Below are 26,726 nucleotides of genomic sequence, written 5' to 3'. Positions count from 1 at the left end.
ATGACAGCTGGGGCACGAGCAGGTACAGTGGCAGCAGCGATGAATCCTCTAGGAGCTTGGGTTTGGTCAGAGGAATAATTTCATAGTCTTACTTAGGGATTTATTAAGGAGTAAGGTGAAGGTACCTGTTAACTTCCCTCTCTGCTGTGGATCTGAATAAATTGACGGTAAATGTAATCAAGTGAGAGTAGAATTAAAGGGGGCGAACTTGCAGGGCTAGACCTGGTTGTAAGTAGAAATCAGTGCTTTAAGCGGGTCAAGGCAGTTTTCCCTTTGCACATATACGGAGGGTCCGTGCTCGTAAACATTCATGTAGGTTAGGAGCCCAGGGAGTGAAGTGGGAGTTTCTTTCTGCCATCTCTCCAGAATCACCACTGTTAGAAGTTGACGTATCTTTCTTTTCTTTTTTTTTTTTTTAGAAGTTGACGTATCTTTCTAGTTCTCTGTACGTGACTCTGTATGACCCATACATGTGCATATAAACTTGGCTTTAGAAACAGGCAGGTAGGGTCTTTATGAAATGTTACTCAAGTTGCGTTTTTGACAACATGTCCTGGAGTTCTTCCCACTTCAGTTCTAAATTGAAGATCCTCGGGGGCCTGGGTGGCTCAGTCGTTAAGCGTCTGCCTTCGGCTCGGGTCATGATCCCAGGGTGCTGGGATCGAGTCCTGCGTCGGGTTCCCCGCTCGGCGGGGAGTCTGCTTCTCCCTCTCCCTCTGCCTGCCGCTCTGCCTACTTGTGCTCTCTCTAGCTCTGTCAAATAAATACAATCTTCGGAAAAAAAAATAAAATAAATTGAAGATCCTCTTCACTCTTAATTGCTGTATAATGCTCCCTAATATGAATAATAATCATTCCTTTATTATTTAAATGGAATGAAGTTGTAAGTTTTGAAACTGCTAAAATCTTCCCATCCTTCAGGGGCTGTAATTGGTTTAGATAGTGAAAAAATCTTGCCTTCTACTTGGACACTTTTCAGCCCTCTGATGTCTGCTTATTAATAATAAAGTGTGTCCTGCCTTGGTACTGCTTCATAGTCTTGAAGATGGTCTTTCGGAAGGGAGACGTTAGAGTCCCTGTGGCTCCTGCCACGTGTCACCAGGTGTTTGAGACACTTGAATTTCTTGGAGTCAGCTTTCTGATCGGGCTGTGATCTCACCTGGCTCCTGACTCCCAGTCCCTGAGCGTAGATCTCTCGTTCTCTGCTTGGGTCTCAGCATAAGTTTCTGGCTATGAAGGCGGTTTGTAGGTGGGGTGGAGTTGGGTCTGTCTCGTCAGTCTGTCCCGATGTGTTGTGTCCAGGTCTGTTCTGTGAATCATGCATAAATAATCCACATCTGTGAGCATTTCTGTGCTTTGTTGAATGGAGAGGAGTGCCTTATTAAGTGGAATTTTTATTTGTTTAGCCTGTTAAGTCTGAATACATTTTTATTTCATTACAGATAGGTGACCTTCAGCTTTGCAAACTTGATGAACTAGATTGTTTAGTAAAAGGAATTTTATACATTGACTCAGTTGGATTCAATGGACGGTCACAGTGCTATTACTTTGAAAACCCTGCTGATGCTGAAAAATGTCAGAAGTTACCGTTTGATTTGAAAAATCCATACCCTCTGCTTCTGGTGAACATTGGCTCTGGGGTTAGCATTTTAGCAGTATATTCCAAAGATAATTACAAGCGGGTCACGGGTACCAGGTAGGTCTTTTATATAAAGATTATTATTTATTCTTGATATCCTAATGGGTTAAAAGTGAGTTTTCAGGTATTGCATATAAGTATACTTTTAAGGATCTGTTTAAATTATGTGAAAAACATTTTTTTCTGGGATTAGGCAAACAAATAGTTTCTCTTTGAAAATTCTGGTATCATGACCTACTTTCCTTTAATCTGTATTGCTCAGGATTTCATTTTCATAGTTCTGTAAAATATCTCATTGTCAGACTCATTGAAACCCTAGTCCCTACCCTTAGGTAGTGTATGATGTGCATACACCACAAAGTTAAAGCTACTAGGTAGCATCTCTAAGGAGAAGGCAAGGCAAGATCCCAGCTTTGAAACCGGCCTAGATTTTTTTTATTTTTAAAGATTTTATTTATTTGAGGGAAAGAATGAGCGGTGGGGAGGGCCAGAGGAGAGAGAGAGACAAGCAGACTCCCGGCTGAGCAGGGAGCCCAGTGTGGGGCTCAATCTCAGGATCATGACCTTAGCCAAAGGCAGATGCTTCACCAACTGAGCCACCCAGGCGCCCCTGGCCTAGATTTTATACAGGCAGGCGTGTGTGCGCACATGTACCCACCCACCCACGGGATGGTCTGAGATCTGGAAGGTGAGGTACTGAGCAACAGAAAACTGAGTGGGGGAGGGCAGGCTGAAAAGGAAGGAGGGGTGGCAGGCAAGAATGAATGTGTTGTGGTTTAAGGATTAGGGATCACTTGCGGCAGAACAAGGAGCTGGGGATTGGGATAGACCAGGTTTTTTTTAACAGGTGTGAATTAAAAAATGAGATGAGTAATTTGGGGGGAGAAACACATTAATGGAGGAGTTCTTTGTGGGGTGGGGTTGCTGATGAGCCAGGGTGACCAGAGTTTGGAGAGACAGAGGGAGGGAGGTGCTAGCATGGCCTGGGTGTGGCCGGCGGATCTGCACCTCAGGCTCCTCACACTCAGCAGATGCTCAGACTGTACTGGGGCCGTGGGGGCCGGGGGGTGGGGCCGGGGGCGTGGGCCCCGTGTTTTGCCATTTCGCTTGTTGGCTCATGTGAATATGCATCTATCAAGGTATATATCAGGTACCTTGTTTTTTATCTTTCCACAGGCTTGCCTGCCAGAGGCGTCTGCGTGATTAGGTTGGGGCAAGAGTGGGTTGATATATGAATGTGGTTTTGGGTTCATAAATATTACCTTCCTGTTCTTATTTTTTAAAATGTTGTAATACTGTGTTGTTTGTTTTTAATCAGTCTTGGAGGAGGAACTTTTTTTGGTCTCTGCTGTCTTCTTACGGGCTGTACCACTTTTGAAGAAGCTCTTGAAATGGCGTCTCGTGGAGATAGCACCAAAGTGGATAAACTAGTTCGAGACATTTATGGAGGGGACTATGAGAGGTTTGGACTGCCGGGCTGGGCTGTGGCATCAAGGTAAGGGGGTGTGTGTGTTCTAAGAAAAATGGGAATAAGATATTAAGTACTGGGTGTATCTTTTTCCTTTTAAACAGCTTTTATTGAGCTATAATTTACATACTATAAAGTCACCTGTTTAAAGTGTAAAATTTAGTGGTTTTTAGTATATTTACCAAATTGTGGAGTCCTCACCATAATGTGATTTCAGTACATTTTCATTATCCCAGAAAGAAACCTTCTGTCCATTAGCTGTCATTCCTCATTTCCCCACCTTGGTCCTTGGTAAATACTAATATATTTTCTGTCTTTATAAATTTGCCTATTCTGGACACTTCATATAAATGGTGTCCTATAATATGAGATTTTGGTGACTGGCTTCTTTCCACTTAGCATGTTTTCAAGGTTCATCCATGTGGTAGCATGGATCAGTACTTTGAATCTCCAGGTGAATTTTAGGATAACCTTGTCAGTGGCTGCAAAAAGGCCGCTGGGATTCTGACAGGAGTTGCGTTGGATTTGTAGCTCACGTTGGGGAGTGTTGCCATCTTCACATCATCAAGTGTTCTGATCTAAGATATAATGTCTTTCCATTTATTTAGAGTTTTGCTTTTCTTTTACCTATGTTTTATGGTAGTGGTTTTCAGTGTACAGTTGTTATACTTCTTTCGTTAAATATATTTCTCAGTATTTTCTCTTTGATGCTATTGTAAAGGGAATTTTTTTTATTTTTAAGATTTTATTCATTTGAGAAAGAGAGCGTGAATGAGCGGGGTGGGGGGGGGGAGGAAGAGGGAGAAGCAGACTCCCCGCTGAGCAGAGAGCCTAACTCAGGGCGATCCCAGGACCCCAAGATCACGAGCTGATGAGCCGAAGGCAGATGCTCAACCGACTGAGCCACCCAGGCACCTCGGGGATTGTTTTTTAAATTTCATTTCCGGATTGTTTAGAAAAAGAGTTGTTTTCTGTGATTTTTTAATCATAGAAAAAGGACCACACATATACATGCTTGCAGACTAATTTCAGGGACTTTGTAAATGCTGTCGATGCCACATTCTGAGTTTGCGGCATTTGTGCATTATTAATCCTTTCCATTTCTGATCGGGTTTGTGTTCTGCTCACAGTTATTAATGTAGCAGTTCTGCTGGTCAGGTACTTGGAAGTACTTTATCTTCTAGGGAAATCTGAAACTCTTAAGGAGTTTACTCTGGGACTCCACTGTCTGCGCTTTTGCTCTGCTCTGACGGAGCGGTTTCCCAGACAGACTGTGGCCGTTCAGCCGAGCCGAGTGGCTGTGCACTTGGGATTGAATTGCCAGTAGAGGTGTCTTTCTGGAATTGTCCCTGGCTGCAGAAGGAGCAGTGGTGCCTTAGAGTGGATCTGATGAGATCCTAACTGGATGTGTGGAGATCTATTATCAAAGCTAGATTTCAGTAGAAGCTGCCGGGAAAGGCATTTGCTTATTCAGAACGCTTGAGGGCTTTCTTCCGAGTTGTTTCTCTTTGAGCAGATGCTCTGTTATTTTGTAATAAAAAGTTTGAAGATTTGAACAATGTCACATTTATCTTAGTAGAGTAACATTTAAGTTCTGTTGGGCTGTGTTGCCTTTGGTTCAGCTGCTGGGTATTTTCTTTCCCTTCACAGCTTTGGAAACATGATGAGCAAGGAGAAGCGAGAGGCAGTCAGTAAAGAGGACCTCGCCAGAGCAACACTGATCACCATCACCAACAACATTGGCTCAATAGCAAGAATGTGTGCCCTGAATGAAGTAAGGGGACGTGGATTTCTTTAGATGCTCTGAGGAAAATACAGAACGTACTAAGGGGCCTCGCCTGGTGTACGACGTCTGTCTTGTCTGGACGGTGCCTCAGTGTAGTTGTGCGGGGTGGAGTTCTTTTCATTGGGGAAGTTAAAGCTCTTCAGATGTAGACTCCTCTTCACTGATGTTTTTTTTTTTTTTTTCCTCCCCCCTCCCCCTCAGTGAAGATAAATATTGCCACTATCTAGAAGTAAAAGTACATCCTTCGGGGAGAAAGTAGGAAGGCAGGAAAGCAGGCAGAACTCCGGGTGACAGGGACTGGGGGTGGCGGTGACGGATAGCAGCTGGCCAGAGGTCCCGTGCTCCCCGCGGAGCCCTGCAGTGCTGGGAAGGCCTCTGGAGGAAGCCGCTGAAGCTGGAGGAGTCCCGGCGGCCCAGGAGTGCCCGCCCTCCCCGCCAACGCTGAGCTGTCTTTGTGCTTTCAGCTTCTTTACAGTGCTGCCTTGTAGCATTCGGGTCAAGCAGCATTGTACAGGGCTATGAAAGCACCGAGAGCGGCCTTCCCGGGGGGCCCGGAGGGTGCGGCTCTGCCGCGTGTCCCCGCTCACACAGTTGTGTTTACAGTTACTCTGTGCAAGAGAGGATGTAGGCATGTGGCTTCAGAAGGAGACTTTGAAAGGTACAGAAAGCCTGTCTCGTTTTTAATTAAAAAGATACTGTATCAGCATCAAGTAATTAAAAACATTCTTCATTCGGATATGTTAAAGTTACTGTTTCCTTTATTGCATGTTCCTCTTCCTGTACGTACGTATTTTAAGATCGGTTAGTTGGTGTGGGTGTACATACCATGTTATATTTTTTACCTAAATACTTAAAATTTCACTGCTGTATATTTGATTTGTTTTTATATCATAAATCACATGGAGCTGGGCATTTGGTTGCTTGGCACTGATCGCTCTGCAGGAAGGCATTTTTTAAGTGTGAAGCTTTTCTTTGGTTGCATTTTATTCCTGATAAGGGACTTACTCTGGAGTGAGGTTTCTCCTCTAAAGAATATGACCGTGCTTGGGAGTCTTGGTAGGTATTGCCAAGGCGCTTTTCACAAGGGTTGTACTGATACAGATCTCTGTAGCACTGAATGAGTGGATCAGTGTTACCATAACTTGGCTCATTGTTGGGGGTGGAATTTCAGTTCTGCTTTTAATAGGTTTAAAATGCTCCTTTCTTTGACTGCTGTTGGGGGTTCAATTTTTTCCTATTATATTTCTTGTATAATTTGCTTGTTTGTGTCACTTTCCTTCTTTGAATTGGGGTCTTTTTTTTTTTTTACTTTTCTGTATAAAACTTTTACTTTAATAGCAGTTACTGTTTGTCATATTTAATACAAATGGTTTTCCTAATTTGTTTTCTCTTGTGACATTTTCTGGCATGGTTTGAAGTGGGTAGGTCCAGAGTTATCTGGGTTCAAATTTAAGTAGCCTTGGACCAACTGGATGAGATGTAAATACTTTTTTTATTTTTTGCTCAGCAGTCAAGTTGCTGCTAAAAACCATGCACATGGTGCTCTGTTTGGGGTAGCTTTTACGAGAGAACAGAAGTTAAGATGAAAACTAATTGCCTTTTTTTGATGTGCTCAGAACATTAACCAGGTGGTATTTGTTGGAAATTTCTTGAGAATTAATACGATCGCCATGCGGCTTTTGGCATATGCTTTGGATTATTGGTCCAAGGGGCAGTTGAAAGCACTTTTTTCGGAACACGAGGTAAGCGGACTTATTTCTTGTGATAATGTTAACAAACGTAAAGGGCATGCAATTCCCACTGCGTTGGAACTTGACGTAAATGTTGAAGTGGACTGCAGTTCTTATTTTTTTGTGAAAATATGATACGGGGTTTAACTTTGATTGTAATGTTCAAGAGCTATTTCTTACCTGATTTAATGCAAGAGAAATTTTTGGTTAATTTAATTGTGAGCTTCAGCAATTTGAAAGAAATCTTGATGAACACCTGTATTTCTAAGGTTATGTTCTTTTCTGAACCATCCTTTATATTTTTCCCATTACACTTATTTTGTAAATGCATTTACTCTGGGTTCTGCTTTTTTCATTTTGATGTCAGTTTTTATGTGTTGATACAGTTCATGTGCCACTTATTTAAGATGTATGTTCTAAAAACAAACAAAAATATATTCCAAGGTTAGAACCACACTGTTATAAGAACTAACACCTAGACAGGCTAGAAATGACCAAATGGAAGAGAATCACTGAATCGCTGTACCTGATACCCTATATGGGAAAGTGCCTTACTGTTTTTCCAACTTGGGGAAGAAATAGAACCATAGCTGAGGAGGGGGACCTCTCTTCTGTCCCCTTGGTTGTGGGGTAGTTGAACTATTTCCAGTGTTGTTGGATTTTAAATAGTGTTATCATGAACATTTTTCAGAATTGTTTGTGCGCATTTACTTTGACAGTAGTATTTACCGGACTTGACAGAACATGATCTGAAGTGCTGCCCAGGCGGCGGCTTCCCTTCAAAAGTTGCTCTTTTTCCTTTTTAAGTGGCTTAAGTTCCTAGTTAAAATTCAAAGTACACAAGTTCCCCTTGTCAAAAAGCTTAAAGTGTAGTCATCTAATATTTTAGCTTTGACTTTATTAAACAGTTCTTGACTGAATACACCTGACGTGGAAGGCCGCGTCCGCCTCAGGCTTGCGCCGTGTGAGCGCCGGCTCTGGCTCTCCGCCCCCGTGCTGCTCCTTGTAGGTTGGAGCCTCGAAGCTTTTTTTACTTTTAATCTTATTAATCAGCCGGTACCCAGTTATCATTACGTTTCTTCTTTATCTTACCTCTTGTCATCTTTGACCGGTTTTATTTTGCTTTACGTTAGAATGAAAAGAAACCCTCTCTCCCGTCACATCGCAGTAGAACTTTCCTCCCGCTCCATTTCTGCCTCTGGGAAACCTTTTCCCGGTGGAACGCCGAGACTCACTTCCTCGGGTAACTTTGGTTTCATCTTCACACCGTAACAGTTAGGATTTGAGCACTTTCTGTGGAGTCGCGGTGGACATCTTGTCGGCCTCCCTGCCGGCGGCCTTCAGCTTCCGCCCGACTCTCGGCGGGCCCTGCTTCCCCGCTTGCCGGGGCGCCCCGGCCTCCCGGCCTCCCGGCCCCCTCCCCCCGGCCTCCCGGGCCCCCCCGGCCTCGAGCGTCGGCCGCTGCGCTCGCGCGCTTGGCCGCCCTGGGCTCCCGCTCGCTGCCGCGGGCCGTGTGACCACTCGGCGGCGGACGCGGACGGGACGGGTGGCCGTCGGCCTTTCTCGGCCTGCGTCCCCGCTCTCGTCTTCGCGTCCGGTAGCTTGTAACAACCGCCCCCTCCTGGGTGCCGGGTCCTCAGGGCAGCTCGTGTGACGGTTAACTTCCTCTCTCCTTTTGCTGCTCGGGACGCCGCGGAAAAGGGCGGCGTGCCAGCCGTGACGGTGGACCCGCGAGCCCGTCGCCCGGCCGTCCCCCCTCCCGTTCAGCCGGCGGCCCGTGCGGTTGCCGGCCACCTCGCGTCGCACACATCGTGCGGCTGCCTGTTTTTAAGGCCGGGGAGCAGCGAGAGGAGACGCTTCAGCTCCTGCCGTGTGTGGCACTTTTCTTGGAGCGGTTTGCCTGGGGCACCGGGCTGGACCTTCCCGACTTACCATGGAGACTCTTATTAGCACCTTCTTCTCAGTCCGGGGGCAGGTCTTTCAGGATCTTCCCACTTCCCTTTTTCCGGTCATGTCTCTCTTTCCGAGAGTGCTTGATTCATCGTCCCTTGGAGATCTTGATGGGTTCTAGAGCGCTGGAGGGTTGCCCTCTGCTCTGAGTCCTGCTGGCCCGCTCTTTCTACCCGCGCGGGTTTTGTCTCATTTTGTTACATTCAGTCCCCTTCTTTTGCTTTTCTTTTCTGGTTTTGGGTTTTAAGGTCTTGGTTCTTGGTTGTATTTAACTTTGACTTTACTTACTTCTGGAGATGGTCCAACATTGTCTTCCTTCAGCTGCTGCTTGTCTTTTCCATGCCTCTGCCCTCCCTGCGGGCTCTTCTGTCCTGTCCTTCCTTGCCATGGTGCTTTTCCATCTGTGCCGCCCTCTTCATGTCGCATCGGGGCACTCTTGTCCACTCTGCTCCCCGCCTCTGCCCGTGCTGCCCTGACTGCTGCTTTGTTCCGGATCCAGGGCATCCAGTTACTGCCTGGCTACGGCCACTTGGCTGCCGTGGGCGGCCTCGCACAGTCTCTTGCTCGTGTGTCCCCGTTCTCAGGGGCGCGGTCGCCAGATGCAAGGGAAAGACCTAAACCTCCCTGCTGCCCTCTTCCCCTTCTTCAGGCAGGTCTTGAATCCATTCCACCCTCTTCCCATTCTCCCTTCCATCCCCAGCTCGGTTAGGCCCTCCCCCTCTGTGACCGGCCCCGAGCCCTCCCTGCTCTGTTGCACTTCGCGTCCCATCCTCCCTTCATTCCTTAGTTGTCTGGCGAGGCTCCGGGCCTCTGCTGCTTCTCCCCTCGTCCTTCTGCAGGAGACAGCCCCGCCATGGGCTCCTACGGAGGTCACCGGGCCGCCGTGGGCCCCTAGCTCCTGCAGCCCTCACCGCGGGCTTTGGTCTCACATGCTGACCTGCTGGGGTGTCTTGGACATCCAGCCCTCCTCCCCAGCCTGGGAGCCCTCAGAGCTTCTCTGCTCCCAGGCTGGCCTTGGGCTCAGCAAAATGGGTGCTCAAGGAATGGGTGTCAGGAATTAAGGGCCCTCACTGTTGGCTTTAATACTAGTGATCATTTATGGTAATTTAAATAAGTCTAAGGAAAATTGCTCTCATTTTTGGTGTACTTTTTTTTCAGGGTTATTTTGGAGCCGTTGGAGCACTCCTTGAGCTGTTGAAGATCCCCTGATCGTTACCTGGGGAGGGGTTCCTGGAACATTCCACAATGGGCTCTGTGAACTTTTGTTTTTTAAGAGACTTACTCAATTTTATGATTGTGTACTACCCGAATCAAAGCAAGAAAGGACAAGTGTATTTTTCTAAGTCATCAAGATAAATCCTTAAAAATTCAGTCTAAACTAGTAACCAGTAAGGAAAGATACATATGTAAAAAAGTGGACCATGTCCATGGCAGTGAGGATCTTCTGCTGTGTTGAAGTTGCTCTTCAGTATAGCTTTGTTAACCTGCCATGTATTTTTAAAATTCAGTGTCACTTACTGGAGCCACTTCAGGGGAGCTGTTCTGTGTTCAGCTGACTGTGGTTTTGTGTCCTGTTGAACTTGCTAGATGTAAGGCAAGCACTGTATGTTGTAACCTAATCACAATGTTGTCAATATGGCCTTGGAGATCATCATCTGTGCATTAACTGTGGTGTGCATTTAGCCTTTTGTGTGAACATACTGAAAAACATGTTTTATTTCAAGGATCTGCAAACTTGATTGGGCAGAGTAATTCTGTATTTGTAACTTTGGCAATTAAGCAACTTTCGGAAGGGCAGTTCCAGGTTACTCTACACTGCAAGTCCTGAGAAGGTCTGTTTGGAAAGATGGGGCTTAGTTTACCCTGGGCAGAATTTCCTGGGGGGTGGGGATGGGGGCTGGGAGGTAATTTGGTCTTAAGTGAGTTAAGCTAGTAGAAAAAACACCACCTGGAAGACTAAAACCAGACAGAAGGGGCCTCTTGAATTGACATCTTTTCAGGGAATCGAGAATTTGGTTGTTTCGGGCTGGTAGAAAGTGAGGAATTGAAGTCCACTGATTTAACTCATGGGGAGCAGGGTGGGGTACTTCTGCCTTCCCCTCCCACTTGGGGTCTGAAATTGCCAGAAATTGCCAGGCAGCCTGGCTCGGTAGGACTGCGTGAGAGCTGCACGTGCAGGCTCAAAAGGTAGCATGATTAGAGTCAGGTTTTAAGATGGAGTCTTGGTAGATTGACTTAGAACGTTTTTTTCTGCTGTGCAGAATAATTTAAAAAACTCTTCCCCTTGGAGATAGAGCAGCGTTTTATTTTGTGTATTTTTGTATCTGCATCTCTGTTGAAGGCGATGAAGGGTCTGTATAAAATCAGCCTTTGAACCAGAAGGAAACCCCAGCCTCCTTGGCGCCTGGGCAGGGGGGGAACCTGGAGGGAAGGTTCCCAGGGTCGCCGAGGGAGGAGGGTCGGATCCCTCGGCACCCCTTGTGTTGGCCGCGTGGGGGCAGCAGAGGCGCGTAGCAGCCGAGCTCGGCGGCGGCCTGCGGGGCCCGAGCGCCGTTTCCCAGGGCACGTCCCGCCCCTTCACGCAGTTGGGCGCCTGTGGCTTGTGGGTGCTGCCAGCCTGGCGCAGGCGGAAGGGCTGGAGGGACGCTGCGGGGATGGGACTGGTGGCCCCTGGGTGGCGATCGGCTTCTCTGCTGCTGCCAGCCCTCGTGGCGCTCGGGGCCCTCAGACGCGTTCCCCACGGCCTCCAGAGACAGCGTCACTACCCACTTGCGGCTGCACAGTCGTGCTTCCGGGGCCCCTTGGGGCCCGGGCCTCTCCGCTTGCTCCCCTCCGGGACGGTAGCCTGGTGCGTCAGCCGCGAGTTCCTGAGTCGAACGGGCATCGCCTGGCCTCGTCGTCAGTTCTGGCGGCTCCTGCCCGGCGCGCTGCCGCTCCTCAGAGGACGCAGCGGCAGCCCGGCCCCTCCCAGCCCCTGCCGCCTTCCCCTGTCGCCGCGGAGTGTCCCTAAGGCCATCCCTGCACAGTCTCGTCCCGAGCCTGATCCCAGTTTCCGGCCACTTCACTCCCTCCGGCTTGTGAGGTGCGTGTAAGTAAACTCCCCTCTCCAGGTGCCCCGGTCCTGTCCTGGCCGGCCCGTCGCGAGGGGGCCCGAGGGGCTCCCCCCCCCCCCCCCCGGCAGTGTGTGTCGGGGGGGAGGGGTGGCCCAAACCAAGATGGGCGAGGAAGGCGCCGAGGGCCGAGGGCTGGCGCGTGGAGGCTGGCGAGGGGGGCGGGAGTCCCGGTGAGGGGATCCAGGCTTGTTGGGGAGGCTTGGTTTGGGACTGTGTGATTGAGACCAAAAAGGCAGCTATCTTAATGGGAGATTCCAGGCCCGGGAGGGCTGTGTGTCTGGGTGGGAGTTCGTGAGTGTGAAGGTAGAGGGAGAACAACCGTTACAAGGTGGGCAGAGAAGGAGAAGGCTGCAGAGAGGTGGCCCAGCGAGGGCCGGCGGGGCTGGGCCCAGGCCGCAGAGGGGGAGGGGTTCCCCGGCACCTGCCTTCAGAGGAGGTTTGGGCCGCGGTGCCCATGTGTGGCGGGTCCGGATAGCCTTGAGGGGAGCGCTTTTCCTCCAAGCTGTGGGGCCAGAGCTGAGCTGCAGGGGTCCCAGTGAGGGGTGGTGAGGAGAAATGGCAGTCGCCACAGGGTGACTTTGGATCAAGAGAGGTTTTTTCCTTCTAAGGGAATAGGTGGTATTTCCAAGCCTGAGGTGTAGCTAGAGGGGTGGGGTGGGGCTAGTTCCCCCACCTCGGTCCCGCCCCCGCCAGGCACACCAGGGCTGCGCATCGGTGAGACCGCTGGTGTGTCCAGCCTCACTGTGCCCTGGTGCTCCAGCCTTCACCCTTGACCCCGCACCCCCCCCCCCCCCCACGGGAGGGTGCAGGCTGAAAGCTCGCCTTCATCACAGTCCCATGTTGCTGGTGACCAGCTCACTTTGATCAGAGCCACTCACCTTGGCTTTGCAACTCTTGCTACACAGGCTGAAGTGGGGTGTAGGTGACCTCAGGCCCCTCTGAATGACAGGGTGCATACTCAACAGACAGTATTTTCAAAACCTTTTTTATTTACATTTGTTTACTTCAATTACATGCATGTTTTGTTTTTAAAACAGGAGTAATTAGCCCAAAATGCATTAAAATTTTAAAATAGCAATTAAATATACAAAAATATAGCTTACAAAAAACTGCGAATGTTTAAAAATATTCTGCTGCAGAATTCTTAGTGTACAAACATGTCTATGAAACCTGAGGCTCAGCATTTCATAAACCTTTTTTTTGAGGGAGTTATACAAGATCTAGTGAAGAAAACCCAGGGGGCTAAATAAACTACAGGATTTAAACTACCCCATTCCTGGCAATGATGTCAAGAAACGCAGAGACGACAGTATCAGGAACACTCTTGGAAGACCAGGCCCTCACCAGGAGAGACTTCCCTAATCTTGGCCCTGCCTGCTCTGGCAGGGCCTGCGAGGGAAGGGGCACATGGAAGGACAGTGCAGCTGGCCCTAGACACAGGTCCCCCAGGCTTGTACTGGCACAGCGAGTGGAGAGGAGCTTCATCAAACTACAGACAGGTCCCTTGACACTGGTGGGGACCACATTCGAGGTCCATGTCCCTGAAGCAGGGTGGGTGTTCTCCCTGACCCGAGAGCCACAAAAGTGAGCACTAGATTGGTAAGCCAAGGGTGCGATGCTTGGTCTAGAAGTGGAACAAAACTATTTGCATCTTGCAACAAGTTGGGCTCTAAAGGGGAACAAACTGTATGAGCCCCGTTTTTCTCCTGTTGTTCTCACTCAAACGGAAGCACATTCCATGGCATATGGGATCTTCCGTTCATCTTATCTACTAAAGATAGATTTGAACTGCAGATTTCACCAGAATTTAGACATTGTGAATTGAGACACGTTCATCTCTTTTACTTAAAATTCGTAATGGCCAATGCGGAAGACATTCTAACCCAGAACGAGATACTCAAGTAACAGAAAGTGGCTTTTCACATACAATTCCTTTCAAGTTTCAGGTTAGGGGCCCAAGCTGCACTTTTAATCCAAGGGAAGGCAGGACGCCAGGGAAGTTGGCAAGGACCGAGGCAGGAGTCCACGCCCCTCCCCGCAGAGCTGCCTGGAGGAAGCAACTATATCTCCTGCAGGGGCAAAAATGGACTTAAGACTTTTTTTTTTCTTTAAAGAAAAGATGACTGGTGGAGTAATTTCTATTGTCAAATGGAGAAGATTCTGTGGGAAGCATTTTCTTTTTAATGTGTGCATAAAGTGGGGTGGGAAAGGGAGCAGAGCGCAGACACTGAAGTGTGTGTATCTATGGTTAATTTGGAGGAGACGGCCCATCTACCTGCTTAGCATCATCTGAGACATCGCCCCCCACCCGCCAAGGCTGCCTCAGGCTTCAGTTGCTGCTGCTTCTCAAATCCCTGCCTCAAGAAACACAGGAGCTCGCCTAAGAAATCATGGCAGTTGTAGCCAGACATCACCCCGTCAGATGGGGTTTGGTGGGGGCGGGGGCAGCTTGTCCAGGCCCTGCAAAGGCTGCTGGACCTGGACCAGAGGCCTGCATTGCTGCTGTCAGCAACAGAGCAGAACCTGCTCTTCAGTGTCCATCACAGGCCAGAAAGACAGTCTGGAAACTGGTTGTGCTTGCATATTATCTGAGCATCTGTGTGGTAAGGGCCACGGAGGGATTGCTGTTTCTGCTTTGTATGGAAAACTAGAATTCCAGTATGCTGCAATCAATAAAAAAATAATGCCTTATTCAAAAAGGAATGTGACTGCAAAGACATCCCTCAATTATGGGCTCCCCTTTTACAGATACTCTGCCTTCTGGGATGGCTCTTCCCCCATGAATAGGAATGCTCCTTGGATATACTTGTCTGGTATAAGTTAAAAAAAAAAAAAAAATTATGTAGACACACAAGCACACGTGTATACATACACGTGCGTATTTATCTGTGTATGCATAAATGGTCTCTGGAAGGATCTACCTGGAACAAACTAAGAGTGGGAGTTCAAGGGCTGATAAAGTTGGCCTTGCCAGGTCAGGAATGCAAGGAAGACTTGAACTACACGAAGGGATTACCTACTCAAAAACTTAAGGAATAGCACTCAGGGAGCACAATGGGCAAAGCTACATGGAAGTGACTAGGGAAGATCATGAGGCAAAGGAAGGGACCCAGGCAAACCCAGACCCCAGGGGGAGCCCCTGTCCCTCAGGAGGCTCCTGCTGAGGTTTTGTTGCTTACCTGGACTACACAGGAGCCCCACGTTACCTGCATAATGATGCTGCCTATAATCAGGAGCTTCCATGACCCCAGGTCTACTGCCCACCAGGCTTTGGACGTGGCTGGTCCGCACAAGAACCAGCAAAGATGTTACTACGGTTCTTAGGTGGTAGATAAGGGAACGAGCTTTGAGAGGCTAAGTTGCATAAAGACACATGGCTGGTGAATGGCAAGGGGTGATTTCAAATCACTCTGAGCACTTTTTCTGTCCAGAGCTCTAGGGATGCCTCCCTGTATTCATTTTGTAATTCTCAGCCTTTCAGAAAATTACTACAGTTGTTCAGAATAGCTTAGCAGAGCAGGACCAGGCCATGGAGGTGACAGGCTTTGAAGTGGGGCTGTGGAAAGGGGCAAATCATTCTTCTGATGGGCCCAAGGGACTTGGCACTGGGGAAAAGGATCTGCATTTGTCAAGACGTCAAGAACAAGCTAACTGGCAATGATGGGATGTTCCCTGTATTCTTCCCCCGCCAGACTTCCCATGGGCCATCTGCTCCCATCTGGCCATTTTGTTCTTGTCCTTTCCCTGCCTCGGTGGGCACAGACTAGAAGGACCTTACCTGCTAGGGACAGGCCCAACCAAATCACACTTTGGCAAAGGAAAGCAGCAGAGGACAGTATCTTATGCCTACTCATTCAGGAATCAAGTCAGGCTGGTTTTGTTCCCTGTTTCCTGCTTCTAAAGCCAGCTGTAGTCAGCTGTAACCCTAGCAGTAACTAGATAATGATGCAGCCACCCATGGAGTTCAGTTGGGGCTGAGTTACGTTCTTTGAACCCACAGCATACAAATAACATCCAATCTTTGAGCTGCTTAAGACACATTAAGAGAAAGTAAAAAACCGCCATGTCACCAGCCAGTGGCCCCAAAGCAGACAGACCAAAGACCCTGTGTGTCTACAGATTAACAAAAGGTCACCACCAACTCACCAACAAAAGACAGATGTGGCCAAAGTGGCCTCACTCTAAGGTATAAGCCTGTGCCAAGATTATTAGGGGATCCTTAACTCATTCTTTAAAAAGGCTCCAGATGGAGATGTAACCTTGTCCACAGAAAGCTGTTTTAACCAGAATTCAAGGAAGATGTGAGTGAAGCGCAGGCCGCGGGCAGGCACGGCAGCACAGCAGAGAGTGCTGGAGGAGGACCTGGACGCGGGGAGCAAGTCCATTCAGGGTGTGTTGCTGAGAGTCGCAGGAACTACTGTGCGTGGCCCTGGCCAAGCTGCAGTGAGACAGGAGCCAAGAAATGAGAGGAGCTCGAGCAGAGGGAACACGTTTCCCGCCCCCTGCCCAGCCCCACCCTGGCAGAAGAGCTGTGTTTACCAAGCCCTCTGCACTCACGGGTGTCGAGGTCACGTTGGCGGTACCTCGTGCGGGTTGGAGCCCGGTGGAGAGCGCACAGCATTCTTGAGCTTTCCTCTAACGGCCGGAGCTACGCACCCACCCTGTCAACCTGCGCTTCCTGTAATACAGGAAACGAACTCCTCTACCTCCCTGCCCATACAGGGACTTGTGGGGTTGGTCTCCTCATACTGACGCACAGGGACAGAAAAACGCCGCAGCTGATCAGTTAGAATCCTGCTTGAAGCTGTGAGCTGAAATCATTTGCGGTTTAGAGCACGAGAATTCCTCTGAGGGGAAAAATTCTCTTTCCTGTTTGAACCCCGCAATGACAAGGTGAGATTTGTCCCAAGGCCACTCCATGGGAAATGGTGGGTGTTGGCCACTAATGAGGCTAGTCCAGGCTTGCTTCTGACACTGGTCACTGGAAACCTTTCACTGTAAACGGGGTGCTTTGCAGCATTCCGCTCCACTGTGCTACCGATACAGAACGCAGAAACGACGAGAGGAGGAATGCACGAAAAGTCCTTTTCAAGGATGCCCAACAGGCTAAGGCTTTCATATAAAAATATCCCACACTTCCTTGCCCTGTTTAAGCAGCAGCCAGTTGGCGTGCCATGAATAGGTCACACGGAGGAAACAGCCAATTCTGACCAACTGGATGTGTAATTTTCCAAGCTGGATTCTGCCCAGCACCTTCCTCGGCTAGTGGGAATTTTCCTCCTCCTCTGGCCTCAGCCACCTGAGCCAAGGACAGGTTCCCTCTCCCATTCTAAGATGGTAGAGGCTAGATTCCAGAAAAAAATCCCTGGAGACATGCTGTGAACAGAGTGGCAAAGCTTCCTCCATCCGCTCTCCATGCGGACCACATTTCCAATGAGAAACTGTCCCCCTCACACCTGTGGAATGAGGCAGAGCTGTTGACAAGGAGTCCACCCTATGACAGAAGGAGGGCTGTGGAAAAGAACTTTCTATCTGACCCAAAGCCACTTCAGATAGCTAATTTGTACAGTATTCATGAACCCAAATGGATGGCGTCATTTCTAGAAAAGTTGGACAGAAGAGCTAAAGAGCAGCATGCATTTCTCTCCTATAAAGACATTTTCAGTTACTTAAGTCTGAAGAGTGAGGCACACACCAGCGGGTGAAGAGCCCTGCAGTGGCTTCCTGACACTACTTACAATTTCAAGTGGATCCCCGGCTTCAGAATTACATAATTACATAAGGATCTTATTTGAGATGCTTTAAATTGTTAAAACGTCAACGACAGGCATTTTCTCTTAAGTAGAAACAGGGTCAGAGGGAAGAGAACAGGGAAGGAGGGGGGAGAGGAAGGGGTCAGCATCCTCTCATCTCAGCGGGGCCTGGAGGACTGGCCGTTCCCAGGAAGGAGCCCCCCTTGGGAGCCATCTGAGGGGCTCACAGCAGCTCCTTACCAAGGCAGTGGGCTGAGACTAGCAGCTGTGCTGGAAGCACAGTGCACGCGGGGGTGCGGGCAGCACCCTGAGGTCCCGTGGGTCACACAGGAACAGCATGGGCTCAGAGGCCCGCCCCTGGCTCAGGCTCCTGATGGGCAGCTTGGCCGGGCCTCACTGGGGAGTCAGGGGGTAAATAAGAGGAAATGGCTTCTGACCAGGCCTTTCCAAGCGCATCTAATGTTTTTAGATGATATGATAAGCAAGTGTCGTGAACTTGAGGGAGAAGGGGTGGCAAGGGGCACTGCTGCTCTGTGGTAACCAAAGCCCTTGGGTTCCAAGATGACCTTACCAAAGGAACATACTGTGAAAAGCCTTGCTGGCACTGCCTCACCAATCACTGGCAAGCAGTCGTGCTTCAGCTGAGGTAACGGCTGGTTTTACTTGGCTCGGGCTGCCGGGAGGGTCTGCTGCTGCAAAGGCATGCACCGTCTGCATAGAAGCTCATCTGTCCACAGGGTGGGGGGCGGGGGGGGCTTTAAAGACCTGCCCTCAGTTCCCTTCTCTAACAGTTCTGTTTATCTTCCCTTCTGCTTGATAAAGATTCACCTTGATACGGAGATAAGTATCTGGGAGACAGAGTGATGGCATCAGCAAGAGACCCTCATGAAATTTCTTGAACATAACCGGAAGGCTCATCTGTCATCCACTCCTCTTCTCTTGGCATGGGGTAGTGGCAGCGTGCTTTGGTTGTCACAAGACCCAGAAGTCTGGGTTTCCAGCTTAGCTGGCCCGAGTTCTTCATGAGGCAAAGGAAGTGGCAGCTGGTGCCCCCGGTAGAGCAGCCAACACAGAGACCGCTTGTGTTCCTCCTGGCTCCACGTGGACGTCGGATCCCGCAGCAGTTTGATCCTTGGGGGAGCTATACAATGTTCTCTGCCCCGGGCAGGGGCCCCTGTGGGGGTCCACGGTCCTGCTTACTGTGCAGCTGCGCGAGCTGCAGAACTGGCATGTTGCACAGCGGACACACCTTCCGAACCTCCAGCCACTTAATAAGGCACCTGCAAAGCAAGACAACACAGGAGGAAGTCAGTCCCATGCTTGTGGCGCCTCCTGCCCACAGGCCTCATTGAACACTGCTGTCCCTCGTAGCCAGGGGCCTGTGTGAACACTCTGGTCCCAAACAGCTCCACCAGCAGCTCCTCCAAAAGGGGATACTAAGAAACCACAGTCAGCATGCTATATCCTCAAATTATCCATGACGTGTTAATGAAGTACACTGAGGATGGTGGTGGGAAGAAGAAGAAACAAAAGTTTTTAATAGAAATAAAAACACAAAATTGTCAGAGAAGAGGGAATACTACTATGTCTGCATGGCAGATGGCCTCACTCTACCATTTACATTCATACTTTATTTTGATTTAAAATAATGATGGTTTTGATTAAAGTAAGTTTTTAGGAATAGAAGCTCTCATTGAGGGGTGCCTGCGTGGCTCAGTCATTAAGCGTCTGCCTTCGGCTCAGGTCATGATCCCAGGGTCCTGGGATCGAGCCCCATATCGGGCTCCCTGCTCAGCGGGAAGCCTGCTTCTCCCTCTCCCCCTCCCCCTGCTGTGTTCCCTCTCTCGCTGTGTCTCCCTCTGTCAAATAAATTAAAAAAAAAAATAGAAGCGCTCATTGGAAAGTTTCAGTTAAGTAGCTGTTTATAGCCTGGGCTCTAAGGAGGTGTGGGCTTATCTGGCCGTCTGCCTGAAGTCCTGCCTGGTGGTCATATTCCACCACCCTGATCCCTCCTAAATGTCACGTGTACACACACACACACCCCTCACCCTTAGGGTACGTTCTGCTTTCTGCGTTATATACCAATCATAAAGCTGTCAAGCTTGTCTGGCACTGCCCCAAGCCCACGAGTTGCTTGATATGCCTCAAACTCAGGTCCCTTTAAATAATTCCACACCAATACTCACTTTCTGTGGAAGGCATGCTTACATGGACAAATGCCCAACTCATCTCGAGGCTTGAAGTCTTCTAGACACACTGCACAGAGCTGAAAGACAAATTCACAGATGAGGCAAAGTGTCTGCTAAGTACTCTCTCGTAGGCCCCAAAGTCAAGTGCAGACCCCTGAGGCCAGTCATTTGAAGGGACTTACAAGGTCCCATGACTCCTTAAGTGAAAGAAACAGGCTGGAATGGACCAAGTCTTCTGAAGAGGAGTCTCCTGCTCTTCCTGTCACATGTCTTCAAGATGGAGGGCAGACAGGAATAGACCGCAAAAAGCAGCTTCCTTTACTTCAGTGCATCAGAGAGTCTCACTTAGGTTTATCTCAGTAGACAGGCTGAATATAATGCAATTTTCCTGTGGTTGGTGAGGGGCTGACTTTCCCAGGGAATGCCTGTTCAGCAGCACAGCCCCTAAGGGGGATGCCTCATGCTCTGGGGCAGGCCCTGGTGGTCTTTGGTTTTTCATAATGTAGAAACTATAAACCATGGCTCAGCCTGCAGTAACATGCTTTTTTTTTAGTTCCTGGGGCCCCTCGCTTTGGCACTGTCCTGTCAGTGTCTTTGTCATATATAGAGTTATTCAAGAGTCACTGAAGTTAAACTTATGAAAATATACAGATGGGGCTAGGATCACTCTTTGACCGGTGGCTACGCTCCACGGCCTGGAAAGAGGCCTTCTTCACAGCCAGATGCTGGGTTCCAACCACTACTTCTTGGGCACATACTAGTGCCCAGGGACATCAAGTATCATTGCATATACCCACTTTACAGATGGGAAAACAGAGGCTCAGAGCCATAACCACCTTGGTGAGTAGCCAGGCCTGGCTGGGGACCCAGGTCCATTGCACTGATGTGCTGCTGTACTACTTGTCTCCTGCCCAAAGGTTGAACTTCTCCCTGCTTGCTTCCCTGTCCATCTCCAGGGATCCTGGTTCAACCATCACCACTTCTTGTCCATCCCATTGACATGACCTCCCTGTTGCCTGTAATATGTAACCCAGTCTTCTTAGGTTATGTGACAGGACACGTGGCTCTTGGTGCCCCGTGGCCAGTGCTGTGAATGTTGGTTTTCCAGCACCCTTCTCTGGGAAGCTCTCGGGCTTGTATATACAACAGACAGGATCCTCACAGGAGGAGGAGGAAAATGGGTAATTGTCTTAGGTTCAGCATTACTGTGGAGACAGCAGGGGAGAAGGCAGGACAGTTAGCCTTGGCTCAGACACCCACTAGCTGTGGGACCTCTGCCATCATGATGCCTCTCAAGTTCTGTTTCTTCATCTGTAAAGTGGGGACACTACCTGCCCCACTGTCATCAGTTCAGACGAGGGGCAGGGCTGAGGCGGCAGTAAGGCAGTCTACCAATACTAGTTGTTTTTATTTATGTTTACATTTCATGATGGGAACACTTTTTTTTTTTAAATTTTATTATGTTAGTCACCATACAATACATCATTAGTTTTTGATGTAGTGATCCACAATTCATTGTTTTCGTATAACACCCAGTGCTCCATGCAGTACGTGCCCTCCTTAATACCCATCACCGGGCTAACCGATCCCCCCTCCCCCCTCCCCTCTAAAACCCTGTTTGTTTCTCAGGTCCATAGTCTCTCATGGTTCGTCTCCCCCTCCAATTCCCCCCCCCCATTTTTCTCTTCCTTCTCCTAGTGTCCTCCATGTTATTCCTTATGTTCCACAAATAAGTGAAACCATATGATAATTGACAGAAATTCTCTGCTTGACTTATTTCACTTAGCATAATCTCCTCCGGTCCCATCCATGTTGATGTAAAAGTTGGGTATTCATCTTTTCTGATGGCTGAGTAATATTCCATTGTATATATGGACCACATCTTCTTTATCCATTCATCCGTTGAAGGGCATCTCGGCTCTTTCCATGGTTTGGCTATTGCGGACATTGCTGCTATGAACATTGGGGTGCATATGGCCCTTCTTTTCACTACATCTGTGTCTTTGGGGTAAATACCCAGGAGTGCAATTGCTGGGTCATAGGGTAGCTCTATTTTTAAATTTTTGAGGAACCTCCACACTGTTTTCCAAAGTGGCTGTACCAACTTGCATTCCCACCAACAGTGTAAGAGGGCTCCCCTTTCTCCACAACCTCTCCAACATTTGTTGTTTCTCTCCCTGTCCATTTTTGCCATTCTAACTGGTGTAAGGTGGTATCTCAGTGCGGTTTTGATTTGGATTTCCCTGATGGCTAATGATGATGAACATTTTTTCATGTGTCTGTTAGCCATTTGTATGTCTTCTTCAGAGAAGTGTCTTTTCATATCTTCTGCCCACTTTTTGACTTATTTGTTTTTTTGGGTGTTGAGTTTGAGAAGTTCTTTATAGATTTTGGATACCAGCCCTTTATCTATAGTGTCATTTGCAAATATCGTCTCCCATTCTGTGGGTTGCCTCTTTGTTTTGTTGACTGTTTCCTTTGCTGTGCAGAAGCTTTTTATCTTGATGAAGTCCCAAAAGTTCATTTTTGCTTTTGTTTCACTAGCGTTTGGAGATGTATCTTGAAAGACGTTGCTGTGGGCGATGTCAGAGGTTACTGCCTATGTTCTCCTCTAGGATTTTGATGGATTCTTGTCTCACATTGAGGTCTTTCATCCACTTTGAGTTTATCTTTGTGAATGGTATTAGAGAATGGTCGAGTTTCATTCTTCTGCATGTGGCTGTCCAATTTTCCCAGCACCATTTATTGAAGAGACTGTCTTTTTTCCATTGCATGTTTTTTCCTGCTTTGTCAAAGATTATTTGGCCATAGAGTTGAGGGTCCATATCTGGGTTCTCTATTCTGTTCCATTGGTCTATATGTCTGTTTTTGTGCCAGTACCATGCTGTCTTGGTGATCACAGCTTTGTAATATAGCTTGAAATCGGGCAACGTGATGCCCCCAGCTTTTTCTTTTTCAACATTTCCTTGGCGATTCGGGGTCTTTTCTGATTCCATACAAATTTGAGGATTGTTTGTTCCAGCACTTTGAAAAATGTCATTGGAATTTTGATCGGGATGGCATTGAAGGTATAGATTGCTCTGGGTAGCATAGACATTTTAACAATGTTTATTCTTCCGATCCATGAGCATGGAATATTTTCCCATCTTTTTGTGTCCTCTTCAATTTCTTTCATGAGTGTTCTGTAGTTCCTAGAATATAGATCCTTTACCTCTTTGGTTAGGTTTATTCCGAGGTATCTTATGGTTTTCAGTGCTATTGTAAATGGAATCGTTTCTCTAATTTCTCTTTCTACAGTTGCGTTGTTAGTGTATAAGAAAGCAACTGATTTCGTATCCTGCCACATTACTGAATTGCTGGATGAGTTCTAGTAATTTGGGGGTGGAGTCTTTTGGGTTTTCCACATAAAGTATCATGTCGTCTGCGAAAAGAGAGTTTGACGACTTCTTTGCCAATTTGAATACCTTTTATTTCTTTTTGTTGTCTGATTGCTGTTGCTAGGACTTCTAGTACTACGTTGAACAACAGTGGTGAGAGTGGGCACCCTTGACGTGTTCCTGATCTTAAGAGAAAGGCTCTCAGCTTTTCCCCATTGAGGATGATATTTGCTGTGGGTTTTTCATAGATGGATTTTATGAACTTGAGGAATGTTCCCTCTATCCCTATACTCTGGAAAGTTTTAAACGGGAAAGGATGTTGTATTTTGTCAAATGCTTTTTCTGCATCAATTGAGAGGACCATATGGTTCTTCTCCCTCCTCTTATTAATGTGTTCTATCACATTGATTGATTTGAGAATATTGAACCACACTTGCATCCCGGGGATAAATCCCACTTGGTCGTGGTGGATGATCCTTTTAATATATTGTTGGATCCTATTAGCTAGGATTTTGTTGATTTTGGAATCCATATTCATCAGGGATATCGGTCTGAAATTCTCCTTTTTGATGGGGTCTTTGCCTGGTTTGGGGATTAAGGTAATGCTGGCCTCATAGAATGAGTTTGGAAGTTTTCCTTCTGTTTCTGTTTTTTGAAACAGCTTCAGTAGAATAGGTATTATTTCTTCTTTGAATGTTTGGTAGAATTCCCCAGGGAATCCATCAGGCCCTGGACTCTTGTTTTTTGGGAGGTTTTTGATCACTGCTTCAATCTCGTTACTGGTTATTGGCCTATTCAGGTTGCCCATTTCTTCCTGTTTCAGTCTTGGCAGCTTATAGGTTTCCAGGAAGGCCTCCATTTCATCCAGATTGCTCAGTTTATTGGCATATAGTTGTTGATAACAATTTCTAATAATTGTTTCTATTTCCTTGGTGTTAGTCGTGATCTCTCCCCTTTCATTCATAATTTTATTAATTTGGGTCCTTTCTCGTTTCTTTTGGATAAGTCTGGCCAGTGGTTTATCAATCTTATTAATTCTTTCAAAGAACCAACTTCTAGTTTCATTGATCTGATCTACTGTGTTTCTGGTTTCTAATTCATTGATTTCTGCTCTAATTTTAATTATTTCTCTTCTAATGCGTGGCTTAGGCATCATTTGTTCCTTTTTCTCTAGTTCTTTAAAGGTGTAGAGTTAGTTGGTGAATTCGGGATTTTTCTATTTTTTTGAGTGAGGCTTGGATGGCTATGTATTTCCCCCTTAGGACCGCCTTTGCAGTATCCCATAGGTTGTGGACCGATGTGTTTTCATTCTCATTGATTTCCATGAATTGTTTAAGTTCTTCTTTGATTTCTTGGTTGACCCAAACATTCTTGAGCAGAGTGGTCTTTAGCTTCCAAGTGTTTGAATTTCTGCCAAATTTTTTCTTGTGATTGAGTTCCAGTTTTAGAGTACTGTGGTCTGAGAATATGCAGGGAATAATCTCAATCTTTTGGTATTGGTTGAGACCTGATTTGTGACCCAGTATATGGTCTATTCTGGAGAAAGTTCCATGTGCGCTCGAGAAGAATGAGTATTCTGTTGTTTTAGGGTGGAATGTTCTGTAAATATCTATGAGGTCCATCCGGTCCAATGTATCATTCAAAGCTCGTTTCCTTGTTGATTTTCTGCTTAGATGATCTGTTCATTGTTGAGAGTGGAGTATTGAGGTCTCCTACAATTAACGTATTGTTATCAATAGGACTCTTTATTTTGGTTAACAGTTGGCTTATATAGATGGCTGCTCCCATGTTGGGGGCATAGATATTTACAATTGTTAGATCTTCTTGTTGGATAGACCCTTTAAGAATGATATAGTGTCCTTCTGTGTCTCTTATTACAGACTTTAGTTTAAAATCTAATCTGTCTGATATAAGAATTGCTACCCCAGCTTTCTTTTGAGGTCTGCTGGCATGGAAGATGGATCTCCATCCCTTCACTTTCAGTCTGGATATATCTTTAGGTTCAAAATGAGTCTCTTGTAGACAGCATATGGATGGGTCCTGTCTTTTTATCCAATTTGCAACCCTGTGCCATTTTATGGGAGCGTTTAGGCCATTCACGTTGAGAGTGATTATTGAAAGATATGAATTGTCATCATGTTGCCTGTGAAGATGTTGTTTTTATAGATTGTCCCTGTAAATTTCTGTTGTATATCACTCTTGGGGTCTTTCTCCTTTTATAGAACCCCCCCTTAATATTTCTTGCAGGGCCGGCTTAGTGGTCACATATTCTTTCAGCTTCTGCCGGTCGTGGAAGCTCTGCATCTCTCCATCCATTCTAAATGAAAGCCTTGCTGGATAAAGTATTCTTGGCTGCATGTTCTTCTCATTTAGTACCCTGAATATGTCTTGCCAGGCCTTTCTGGCTTACCAGGTCTCTGTGGATAGGTCTGATGTTATTCTGATGTTCCTCCCTCTGTACGTAAGGAATCTCTTGCCCCTAACTGCCCTTAAGATGGTTTCCTTGGTTCTAAGATTTGCAAGTTTTACTATTACATGCCGGGGTGTTGGCCTGTTTTCCTTGATCTTAGGAGGGGTCCTCTCTGCCTCTAGGACTCGAATGTTTGTTTCATTCCCCAGATTAGGGAAGTTCTCAGCTACGATTTGCTCAAATACATCTTCTAGTCCTCTCTCCCCACTCCCTCCGGGATTCTAATTATTCTGACATTGGAACGCTTCATGGTGTCACTTATTTCTCTGATTCTATTTTCATGGATTCTGAGTTGTTTTTCCCTGGCCTCCTCTTTTCCCTTTTTATCTATTATATTGTCTTCCAGGTCGCTTATTCTCTCTTCTGCCTCAGTTACCCTAGCTGTCAGATTATCTATATTGGATTGGATCTCATTGATAGCATTTTTAAGTTCTGTCAATTCACCTTTTATTTCTGCCCTTAGAGACTCTATGTTGCCATTAGTTGATTTCTCCATTCTAGCCATTGTCTTCACAATTGCTAGCCTGAATTCCATATCCGACATCTTGGTTATATCTGCATCCATTTGTAAATCTGCAGCATAAGTCATAATCTCTGAGTCTTTCCTGTTTTGGGGGCTCCTCCTTCAAGTCATTCTCTTGATGGGTGTTTGAGGGAATGTATAGAGTCCAAATTATTGACCAGAACCCAAGCAAGATGCACCTGTTTTCTTGGGACCTTAGGGTTGCTGGCCTCTTGTTTTCCCAGCCTATCTTCTGTGGGAGGGGCCTGCCGTGCTGTTACTCAGGCAACCCTGTTTGGGAGGAGGTGCCCTGCGCCCCTGTGGTAGGGGATGGGCTCAGTGGGAATCAGTTTTGGGGGCTTTTGTTCTCTGGCGCCTTTCCCTGGCAGCTTTCTGCATCTCTTCCACGAGTTAGAGCAGAAGAGACCGTTTCCAACCCTCTGCCTCAGAGCAGAGAGATCGCAGTCTGTTCTTCAGTGAGCTCTCCAGGCCACACTGTCTCCGTTTCTGTCCGTGCTGCTATAAATTGCAGCGTCCTGGGTTTTGTGCCCCTTCCCGGCGCTCCCAGTCCTGCCTCCAGGTCCGGGCACGTCTCTGCCCTTTGTGCTTCTAAAACCGCCAGCTGCTCCCAGTTCGTGCGCGTGTATGTACGCGCTTGCGCAACTCCGTCACTCCAGGTTTCCCACCCGGGGGCTGCAGTTCGCAGGCGTGACTCTGACGCTCCAGGTTTCTATCCCGGGGGCTGCAAT

At 47.5% G+C, this 26,726-nt stretch overlaps 2 protein-coding genes across 10 annotated transcripts in view; one reads left to right on the top strand and one right to left on the bottom strand.

Moving 5' to 3' along the window:
• PANK2 (pantothenate kinase 2) overlaps positions 1–19,328 on the top strand; it is a 35,915-nt gene extending 16,587 nt beyond the window's left edge. For 3 of the 5 annotated variants that reach the window (XM_045885441.3, XM_064572863.1, XM_064572865.1), the window contains exons 3-7: positions 1,443–1,696; positions 2,958–3,134; positions 4,758–4,881; positions 6,510–6,635; positions 9,732–14,389. In XM_045885441.3, coding sequence (XP_045741397.2) covers positions 1,443–1,696; positions 2,958–3,134; positions 4,758–4,881; positions 6,510–6,635; positions 9,732–9,782 — 732 coding nt within the window. In that variant the 3' untranslated portion in view covers positions 9,783–14,389. Of the gene's footprint in view, positions 1–1,442; positions 1,697–2,957; positions 3,135–4,757; positions 4,882–6,509; positions 6,636–9,731; positions 14,390–18,261 lie in introns of those variants that run through there. The other 2 variants (XR_010405791.1, XR_010405792.1) reach the window with 2 other exon arrangements.
• Positions 12,656–26,726, bottom strand: part of RNF24 (ring finger protein 24) — a 91,884-nt gene continuing 77,813 nt past the window's right edge. For all 5 annotated transcript variants that reach the window (XM_045885447.3, XM_064572868.1, XM_064572869.1 and 2 more), the window contains 2 exons: positions 19,626–19,705; positions 12,656–18,719 (listed from right to left, as the gene is read on the bottom strand). In XM_045885447.3, coding sequence (XP_045741403.1) covers positions 18,581–18,719; positions 19,626–19,705 — 219 coding nt within the window. In that variant the 3' untranslated portion in view covers positions 12,656–18,580. The remainder of the gene's footprint in view (positions 18,720–19,625; positions 19,706–26,726) is intronic.

Source organism: Mirounga angustirostris, unplaced genomic scaffold, assembly GCF_029215605.1.
Source record: "Mirounga angustirostris isolate CCGP_5_RB_7025 unplaced genomic scaffold, mMirAng1.0.hap1 SCAF_10, whole genome shotgun sequence".
NCBI classification, from domain to species: Eukaryota; Metazoa; Chordata; class Mammalia; order Carnivora; family Phocidae; genus Mirounga; species Mirounga angustirostris.
This window is presented reverse-complemented; position numbering and strand designations above follow the sequence as displayed.